The sequence below is a fragment of the Centrocercus urophasianus genome, unplaced genomic scaffold (assembly GCF_019232065.1).
Source record: "Centrocercus urophasianus isolate 14NV4802_14NV808 unplaced genomic scaffold, USGS_Curo_1.0 seq_1354, whole genome shotgun sequence".
Classification (NCBI taxonomy): Eukaryota; Metazoa; Chordata; class Aves; order Galliformes; family Phasianidae; genus Centrocercus; species Centrocercus urophasianus.
In genome coordinates, this window is record NW_024884536.1 from 1 (window position 1) to 10,352 (window position 10,352).

Below are 10,352 nucleotides of genomic sequence, written 5' to 3' on the forward strand. Positions count from 1 at the left end.
TTAATGGCATCACACACAGATAACTCCATATCAAAATCCTACTGATATTTATATACATGTACTTGAAACAGACGAGGAGAACCCTCGCGTAGCTTTTGCTGCTTATTTCTCAGTAGAAAAAGCCCTCTTCATCAGTGGTGGGGGTGCTTTTCCAACATCAAACATCATCTCCAGTGGAGGATTACTCAGTACCAGTCAGGTATGCGCCCCGTCTGGCTGTAATATTCTCTGGACACAGACTGGCTCACAAGAATGTCCTGAAGTGCTCCAAAAATGGCTCCTACGTTATTGACAAAAAAAAAAAAAAAAATAGTTCTGCATTAAAGAGGAGTGAAAGGATGAAGATATTACACTGTTAGTAACCCTGTTTGACCCTAACTGCTCCCATTTATACGCCATGAAAATAACTAAAAAGAAAAAAGAAAATCACCACATCACAGCTGAGAACAAAAGCTGCCCAGCTGACCTCTTTCTCACAAAGAACCTTTGCTACAAGATTACAGGTTACACTTCAAACAAACTATCATTATCAGGAAATTCCCTCTCCCACAGACAGGGAACACAACAGCCATAAGAAGGCCACCCAAGCTGAGAGGAGATTTGAACCACAGCAGCTAGACCAGCAACCAGTGAGAGTAAATATCAGGGAACTCAGTGCAAATAAATTGTTCTGATTGCTAATTCAAAATGAGACACCATGAGTTTTGTAAATAAACTGATAAACATATTTCAAAAGCAGATCAAAATAAAATTCAAGTTAGTTCCTCAGACAAACCACGTTACCAACCAGAAGTTTAGAAAAGCAGGAGCACCTTTTCAATAAGAAAATCCTCCCAGAGAGGCACTACCAATGTAGAGCCCTTTCTGACCCTATTTCTTTCCCCACCTTGCCAGTAGCGCATGTAAAATCCATTGTGGAATTGAAGTACTCGTTCCAGGCACTTTGGGACAGCACAAGGTGGTAACAGCCTCCAGACAGCCCCTAGCTAGCAGCTCCCTGTCACTAATTAAGCTTTTATCAAACTAGCAGGTTGCTGTGCATCCAGCAAGTCTAAGCTCCCCGATTCCTTTACTGCTGCCACCACACGGCAGGAGCCACAAACTGCACTCGCTCCCACCCCGCTGTTTCAAACTGCAAGCCACCAGCTCCAAGTTCCCAAAGCCTGCGGTGCCATCCTGCACTGCACCCCACAAGGCAGCTGCAGCCTGCAGTGCTTCTTCCAGGAGGACTTCACAACTCCACACACATCAGGTGCAGCTCGCTTCCAACAGTTCAGCTAAGCTTTACTGCCACTTATTCATTACAAACCCCACTTGCAAGGTCTGTCTTCCCACTTAGGACCCGTGCTCCAAAACCTGTTCCCATTCTTACCTCCCAGCCACGCCACGTAGTTGGCTTTGGCAGGTGGAGTGTGAACTTTGAAGGTTTTGGTCGCAAGCACTTCTCTGTATTTTGGTTTTTCTACCAGGTACCTGATTTCAGCCATCAGTCTGTGCAGGAACCCCGGCAGCATGGCAGTGCCACCCATAACCACCAAGTTCTCTGCCAACTGCTTCCTGGTGTCTATGGGACACTGACAAGAAAGGGAATTGAAAAGAAAAAAAGCACTTCAATGCCAGTTGTACACAGATGCTTTCAAAGGCCTCTCAGAAATGCAGGCAGTTCTATGCACCTCAACTACTTGTTTCAGCCAAGAAAGAGAAAACATCTACATCATTTTCTACCCAGAAGACCAGGCGAAGGAGCTGCCCAGTTGAGGCTGACAGGAGCACACTGTGAGTCACTGTAAATCCCTTCAGCTGAGTCTGGCCAAGACAAAAGATGGCTGGGGTATCAGTGCCATGAATTCCCATCAGATCTAGGAGAAGAAATGCCAAATATCTCTACAACAGTGCCTGTAAAAATAACATCCCAACTCCTTTCACGTTACTCCACTGAGGAGAGAGCACTGCACTGCTTCTTTTCTTCACACAGAATCACAGAATCACCCGGGTTGGAAGGGACCTCAAGGATCATGTAGTTCCAACCCCCCTGCCTAGCAGGGCCACCAAACACACACATTCAGATCAGGTTGCCCAGGACCCCGTCCAACCTGGCCTTAAACACATCCAAGGACGGGGCATCCACAACCTCCCTGGGCAGCCCGTTCCAGGGCCTAACCACTCTCCTTGTATAGAACTTCCCCCTAACATCCAACCTAAATCTTCCCTCCTTCAACTTCGATCCATTTCCCCTAGTCCTGCTGTTGTCAGCCCTTTTGAAGAGTTTACTCCCCTCGTGGGTGTAGGTTCCCTTCAGGTATTGATAGGCTGCAATGAGGTCACCCCGCAGCCTTCTCTTCTCCAGGCTGAACAAGCCCAACTCCCTCAGCCTGTCCTCATAGGGGAGGTGCTCCAGCCCCCTGATCATCTTAGTCGCCCTCCTCTGGACCCTTTCCAAAATCTCTATGTCTTTCTTGTACTGAGGGCTCCACACCTGGACACAGTACTCCAGATGGGGCCTCACAAGAGCCGAGTAGAGAGGGACAATCACCTCCCTGTCCCTGCTGACCACCCCTCTCCTGATGGAGCCCAGGATCCCATTTGCCTTTCGAGCTGCCAGAGCGCACTGCTGGCTCATGTTCAGTCTCTCGTCCATCAGGACCCCCAGGTCCTTCTCTGCCGAGCTGCTCTCAAGGACCACTCCTCCCAGCCTGTACGGGTGCCTGGGGTTCTTCCGGCCCAAATGCAAAACCTTGCACTTTGCCGTGTTGAACCTCATTAGGTTCACCCGAGCCCAGCCCTCCAGCCTGTCGAGGTCCCTCTGAATGGCATCCCTTCCTTCCACCGTATCAACCGCACCACTCAGCTTGGTGTCGTCAGCAAACTTGCTGAGGGTGCACTCAATTCCCTCATCGATGTCATTAATAAAGATGTTAAAGAGCACCGGTCCCAAGACAGACCCTTGGGGGACACCACTTGTTACCGGCCTCCACCTGGACATAGAGCCATTGACCACCACCCTCTGTCTGCGGCCTTTCAACCAGTTTCTTACCCATCGGGTCGTCCACCCATCAAATCCACTTCCCTCCAATTTGGAGATGAGGATGTGGTGGGGGACCATGTCAAAGGCCTTGCTCAGGTCCAGGTAAATGACATCAGTCGCCTTCCCTTCGTCCACCAATGCCGTCACTCCATCATAGAAGGCCACAAGATTAGTTAGGCATGACCTTCCTTTGGTGAAGCCGTGCTGGCTGTCTCGGATCACATGCTCATTCTTTATGTGATCGAGCATGTTGTCCAGGAGGATCCGTTCCATGATCTTCCCAGGCACGGAGGTGAGACTCACCGGCCTGTAGTTCCCCGGGTCCTCCCTGCTCCCCTTCTTGTATATGGGAGTGACGTGACTTATCTTGACTGATAACTGTCCCAAAAAAACTGCAATGTACCAGAGAGTACAAAGACAACCACAGAGGGAATGAGACACAATGACTCACTGCCCCACAGGAATTCATGACAGGGCACAACCTGAGGAGTCACGTTGTGCTGACTGCAACCTGTAGTCAGGGGGACGGCACTGCAAGAACCATTTCTAGGAGCAGATTCTGAGGCTGGAGGTGTGCAAGGTCTTGTTTGTATTAAGAAGATACCTGAATGAGTGAATCTAAGATCAAAGTGGCAACAGATGTCTCTTCATTATCCTGTTCAAACAGTATTTCTGCAACTGAGTCTCTGTTGAAAAGACAGGAGAGGAGTGTTAGTGAGAAGCAGTGCTACACTACAAGCTAACAGCAAGGCCAGAAACAACCACAGACTCCTTCCTGACAGCACAACAGCACGGCTGCTCCTGTCACACACTGCAAACACCAGGAGGTGCCAAAGCCTCACTATTGCCTCCCAAAGGCAGACACTGCACTACAGTATTTCTCACCGGATGGAGCCAACTACATGGAGAATCTTTTCACCATCCAAAGGATAGTCCACATCTGGAGGCGGCGAAGGACGCTACAAATGGAAAGATGTGTTGCTTTCAGGGCCAGAACGGTCACAGCCACTTCAGGAAAGATCAGAGGGACTTTCATTCTCCACTCACCTCAGCACTGCCATCAATGTTGAACTTGGCTGCCTGGATTCTCAGTCCACGTTGGAGATCACTCACAAAACAAGTGCGAACTTCAGAAAACAAAGGCACAGATGAGAGAATTCACTGAATCAACAGGACAGACAGTTTTGTTTCATTCACAGAACACATTCTAGGTCCTGCCAGTACAAAAAGCAAAACACCCAACCAAGCTTCTGTACCTCAGCTGAGCTGAGCTGTACCCATGTCCCAAGTGTTAATGAAGCTGGCACTGCACCTAGGCAACATTTCTTTCTCCAAAAAGCCAAATGCAATGTAAAGGCAGAGAGACATCGTTCACTGTGCCTCTGGTTACCATGAGGTGGCATGGGCTGAACTCTGCGGTCCAACACACCACACCAGCTCTTGCACCACAGCTTCCCACAAGACACTGATCCTTTTAAACAATCCCACATCAATACAAAAGCAATCCTAATTTCAAGCCTAATTTTTCACATCTGATCACAAGAGACTGTCTCAAAACCAATCAGACAACTGTTTTCCAGTAAGACAGTCCAGGAATTAGAAAGCAATTTCCATTTAAGAAAGCACCAGTAGCATTCAAGATATTTTGCACTTGACCAATGGATTCTTCCTAGCTTGGTCCAGAAAACATATACCACATATACACAGTAACATGGGCCATTACCTACAATTCTATAAATACTCTTATATAATGTAGAAACACAATAAACATTACATAGGGGATCATTTAAGTTCTGCCCAAATATATACCCTACATTTTTCTGGTGTAAAGTAACCCTTTGGTTCAGCCTGACCACCAAGTTAACCTAACCTGCTGATGGTAAGCTAGATCTGACAGCACAATGCCCCCACTGCATTAGTCTACCTAACTGTGAACTCTCTCTAAGCAGCACAAAGACTACACCTAAATGAGAATTCAATGATGTTTGGTGCTTGCCTTCAGAGGAGAAAAACATTGACAGAGCTTCTGGAAGGCACAAAGTGCAAAAAATCTAATGTGATAAACAGCAAAACAGTCCTCAACACTGGACATCACACTCTCCTCTACTACACAATTTAATAAACTAATGGCAGAAAGTTTTACCTTTTATATCCTCAACTATGTCTTCTGGAACAGAGCCTGCAACAGCAACAACACTGAGAACAAAAGCTTGGAAAGCAAAAAGAGAACTGAAAAAAAGTCAAAGTAATTCTGAATTCCAGTTAGGACACTAAAGGTTTCACCTTGACTGAGGCCTGTACAGATTTCTAAGATGAAGAACAGGAAGTTGGCCTTCTCTCAGAAGACAGTGAAACCTTCCTACAGAAATTTCATCTGAGCTGCCTTCCCAACTTTGGTACAAGAGGCTGAGTATAGCAGTAACATACTTTAACAGGGAGACAGAAGTCACCAGAGAAGACCGCGTGAGCTGTGATGAAGACATCACTGTTCCCAGCACAGTGCAGCACCCAGCCCTTACCCATGACAGACGGAAGGCTTTGGCCTTTGGCTAATCCTGTGTCAACTGTGCACTGCTCCAACAGCCGGTATTCCAGCTCCCTGAAACAGGGCAAATGAAGTCAGGTCAAGACAGCAGCGACACGCGACTGCTCCCCATCTTATGCTCATCATACACCATTCACTCACTTCAGCTACAGTCTTTTAAATCTACACTCAAGGAGATTGGATTGCCATAAGCCAGGACGCGTAGCTGCAAACTTACCTGTGGATGGCTTTTCCTCCCAAAGGCAGAGAACCCCAGCAGCTCAGAATTGGAATTCCTTCATAAATCTGTACCAAGATCAGGAAATTCTCTTTTTCCTCACAGGAGCTTCCAGCCTACTGGAACTGAACGCTGTTTCTCATCCACATTTGCCTGCACTTGCTGTCCTTCTCCAAAACTAACCACTACTGTACAAACCATGGAGCTACAAATCAACCTTGGAGCCCCGTAACGCTTTTCCCAAGCTTTAGGGGACACAGACTCCACATGGCAGCTGTGAGGAGATTCCCAGGTTCTGACATCTTAGAAACAAAGGCTGGATCAGCTGATCCAGTCACACTCCATGTCTGTACACCAGCTTTTCATCACAGCCTTCCTGCTGAAAGCTTTCATTCTGCATTAGGAAAGGATACAGGCAGCACCAAGCTTTCTTTATATCCACAGTCGAGCACCATGGCAGAGTTGATCCCAAGTGTCAGAAGAGACATGAGATGGCTTGGAGCAAACAAAACAGAAGGCACCTGGGAGAAAACAAGAAGGTAATGGACAGAAGAGGAAAAAAAAAAAAACAACAACAACAACAAACACCCAATGCATTCTCAGGATTCAAGATCTGAACAACTGCCTCTAGAAGTGTTCATTTTTAATTTAGTTTTTATGGAAATCTGGTAATAATGAAGGAACAGGATACTGTAATTTATGTTTTTACTTTTCTGAAATCTACAATTTTAAAGTTGATCTTGTTTGTGGTACTTTCAAGGCACTTCAGATGCAATTAATGAGAGAGTGGACTCATACTGAAAGCATTCATTATGGAACACTGACCCTGTATTAAAACGTCACTCATTTGCTGCACAAGACAAAAATATCAGCCAGAGAAATAACCTCACTTCAGTACTAACCAGTTTCTTAACATAATACAAAGTCTCCCCAAAACACGAGTGTCCAAGTCATGAGTCACTTCTGACATCCAATTCTATATGGGAGTGCTTTATCAAAGAAATTTTTATCAAAGACATTATTTTTTTCCCTATAAAGGGATCAGTGGTCAGGGAGCAAAGGAAATCCACACAAATCTTGCAGCGATTCCAAATCATGTGAAATTTTATCTGTAGTAAGAAAAAAATTAGAATGTTCAGATTAGTTGTTAAATTGGGTTGTGAAGGCATAGCTGAGCAGCACTGCAGACAAAGTAGTTTCCCTGCTTTACAGAACAACTCCAATCTTAGTTCTACACAAATCAAATAATTACAGCATCGCCTTCGAAAGCATTTGGCTGTAGAACAAACCAAGAGTTAGACTTGGACTTTTCTTAAAGCAATCAAAAAGTGATTAAGCAGAAGAAATAACGAATTTCAGGTAAGTTCTTATTTCCTGAAGAACAGCCAGAGGTGAGATCATGTGCGAGATGAAGATATTGACTCTGATAAAAATCATGACATTTGCTGATAGAGAACAAGAAGCATGTAAGTATAAATTCAGGCACTTCTCAATGGGGACTATCGGATCTGTCAGGAACAGCATGATGTGGTTTGTACTTCCATACAACCCAGAGAAGCCTTTCAGATTCTTAAAGAGAACTGTTTTGTGGTGAAAAAAGGTGCTTCAGTCTGATCTCCCACCTTCCCAAACGAACCACCTCCACATTTTTTATCTTTCTGCATCTCACATTTCAGGATGAGGGGAAACAGTCTTGATCAGGAAGAGGGGTAGATTTAGATGAGATATCAAGAAGAAATTCTTTCCTGTGATGGTGAGATACTCAAACAGGTTGCTCAGGGAGGTTATCAATGTCCCCTCCCTTGCATTCAAGGCCAGGCTGGATGGGGCTATGAGCAACCTGCTCCAGAGGGAGGTGTCCCTGTCTATAGCAGGAGGTTGGAACTGAATCATCTTGAAGATCCCTTCCAACCCAAACCATTCTGCGACTCTTCTGCCATTATTTTCACTCCTTTGCCCATACCATCACTACGGTTCCTACCATTAAGTGCTACGCTCAGCACATACGTAGTTACATCAAATATGCACCTCAAAATGCTTGAAAAGGACTCTGGCAAGAGTCTCTCTGAAGTGGGAAGGGCAGAGCACAGATTCTATGATCACTACACGACGGTCTCTGGGATTCACCAGAAGATGTCTGAAAATTAAAAATGAAAGACATCAAGACATGGAAACAGAACCACCGAGTTTATGCATGTACGACAACACCTACCCTCATTTGATGTCCTGTTCCACCTACAAATCCTAATGTTCTGCAGTTAGACAGCGTTTGTAAGAGCTACCTCAAGGTCTTTTGCTCAAGTTTAAACACTCAAACCCAACGTTCCTCACTGGAAGAAGGAAACTGAGCTGCAGAAGACAAGCTAAGGAGCTCTCTGCCGGGAGCGTGGGGTTCTGAATGTCATGCATTGCTAAACCAACATGAAGAAATGCAAGAGGGGATGCAGAGCGGTCATTATTGGCTTGTCCAGTGCCATGCAGTGCCACACATGGAGCAGAAAGGACACAAGCGCCCTGATTTCAATTACAAGACGATGATAAAGGACACAAAGAAGTCCCCACTTGTGAGGATCTTCAGTACAGAACACTGCAAACAATGATTTTTTACTGCGTAATTGAAAGATTGGAAATAAAGAGGAAATTGTCAACTCCAACTTTATTCTTTTTAACTGTACTAAAAATACAGCAACAGAAAACAACCAATACTTTGAGACCCCACCTCCCAAACTGTGACCACTTGGTACATCCAAGTAGCTCTTACCTGAAATACAACATATGAATAAATTCCTTCAGATATGAATACAGCTCCTCTGTGTTGATGTTATACTGAACAACTTTGACAGGCTGTAGAAAGAAATAACCCACAGTCAGCATGAATATTGGACAATGAGTATCTAGAAATATATCATTCAAAGATACAATACAAAGAGCCTGTTCTGCTGTTACATACAGGATGCAGCACAATAACTCACCCTATGACTAAACTGCAGATTCTCCTTCATAACTTTTCATACCACTAATCTAACATTAGTTTTTCAACACTGCTATTCTCTTCTTAAGAAAAAAAGCTTAAATAGGCAAAGAAATTTCTCTTTAAATACCCCCAAAATAAGAAGCATGGCTGATATGTACCAAGTAATACACATCAGCATCACAGTTACAGGTACCCACTTTCAGTATTTAATAACAGCCGTTGTAACACAAGGAAGAACAGCCAGTCGTGAGCAGGTCTACCTGACAGTGCCCTCACAATATACCAAATACTGTAAAGATGAAATGGTTTACCTTAGAGACATCAGGTTTCTTTATTTCACTAGGAATAATGCATCTTGGTCCTGTTTCACCTGCAAAACCACACCTAGAAGAAAACATTGGAAATCCCGTCATTTGTAGTCACTGCACAGCATACACACCCATGAATCAAAGAGCAACCAATCAGGAATACTCTGCAGCTACTAAGAGGTATCCTGCATACGACTTTTCTATCTACTTGGACTGAACGAGAAACATTTTCTCTCTCTTCTTGACTCCCTCTCAGATGCATTAAGCAGAACAGGCTTCATTTCTGTTAAGACTCAGTTGCAAAGCTCAACTTCGACTGTCTCCGTATTTCTGTCAAGTACAATCTTTGAGTGATGATCACCCACCACCTGCCTTCCTTACCGCCTACTAAATTCCCACACAAATAACTTCCCCCGTTTCCACATCAGACCCATTCCCACTGAAGCTCTCAGCACTCACACGCACCATTCATTCACACCCTGCTCACATCCTCACTTTCTGTGAGATGCATTTACAAGAAACAAGAGACAGCCTCGATGACTGTCATCACAGAACGGCCCAGGTTGGAAGGGACCTCAAGGATCATGAAGCTCCAACCCCCCGCCACACACAGGGCCACCAACCTCCACATTTCACAGCAGCCCAGGCTGCCCAGGGCCCCATCCAACCTGGCCTTCAACACCTCCAGGGATGGACGGGGCATCACAGCCTCTCTGGGCAGCCGTTCCAGCACCTCACCACTCTCTCTGTAAACAACTCAGAAGTTCCGGAAGGTCCTGCGCTCCATTTCACTGCTGACCAACAATAAGCATCGCCCCTGAGACAACTTCAAAAGAAACTTCCAAAAATAGACAGAGATCAGAATTCCAGTGCTTAATTTTGGTCCCTGAAGGAATTCTCCAGTCCCAGTGCACGCAAGCAGCTGCATCTCCCTGCCACCCTGATCGCGTCTGAGAAATTCGCCACACGTTCAGGAGAACTTCCACAAGGACAGCCGCCCCCGAGCACAGGCAGCGGCACGGGGGGCCCGAGGCGAGGCTGGATCGGCCCCGGGCAGCCCCACGGAGCTGAGGGGCGCCGCTCGGTGCAGGGAGTCGCACTGACGGCCTCCGAACAAAACCGCCGAAGCACGCCAGCATCGCGGACAGGGAAGCGCGCGAGGCCCGGCGCCGCAGGGAGCCGAAGCCAAGCGCTCACTTGGTGAAGGCCTCGCCCAGGTCGAGCACCACGGCGGTCTTCTCCCCGCCGCTTCCCAGGCCCTCGTACAGCGGCATCGCGGCTCC

The 10,352-nt window shown here is 46.2% G+C and overlaps 1 protein-coding gene across 3 annotated transcripts; it reads right to left on the reverse strand.

Annotated features, from left to right (window-relative positions):
* Positions 1–62: 62 nt before the first annotated feature.
* On the reverse strand, positions 63–10,352 carry LOC122157417 (actin-related protein 10). 3 transcript variants are annotated; one of them, XM_042813047.1, is made up of 14 exons: positions 10,267–10,352; positions 9,738–9,907; positions 9,073–9,145; positions 8,549–8,631; positions 7,816–7,924; positions 6,201–6,308; positions 5,788–5,855; positions 5,545–5,624; positions 5,169–5,204; positions 4,073–4,152; positions 3,911–3,984; positions 3,630–3,711; positions 1,373–1,574; positions 63–280 (listed from the first exon to the last, which is right to left on the reverse strand). In XM_042813047.1, the coding sequence occupies exons 2-14, from the start codon at positions 9,770–9,772 to the stop codon at positions 186–188; spliced, it is 1,125 nt and encodes a 374-aa protein (XP_042668981.1). In that variant the 5' UTR covers positions 9,773–9,907; positions 10,267–10,352; the 3' UTR covers positions 63–185. The 3 variants fall into 3 exon arrangements, with proteins under 3 accessions (XP_042668981.1, XP_042668983.1, XP_042668980.1); XM_042813049.1 differs by having other exon boundaries at positions 9,738–9,863; positions 10,267–10,325; XM_042813046.1 differs by lacking the exon at positions 9,738–9,907 and having other exon boundaries at positions 10,267–10,346.

What these genes read in the sequence shown, in the direction of transcription:
- LOC122157417 (XM_042813046.1), bottom strand. Translation starts at nt 10,343, where the DNA reads ATGCCGCTGTACGAGGGCCTGGGAAGCGGCGGGGAGAAGACCGCCGTG. An exon ending in ATTCATATGTTGTATTTCAG is followed by an intron (nt 7,925 to 8,548) that starts GTAAGAGCTACT and finishes TTTAATTTTCAG; the next exon opens with ACATCTTCTGGTGAATCCCA. An exon ending in ACATTGATGGCAGTGCTGAG is followed by an intron (nt 3,985 to 4,072) that starts GTGAGTGGAGAA and finishes TTCCATTTGTAG; the next exon opens with CGTCCTTCGCCGCCTCCAGA.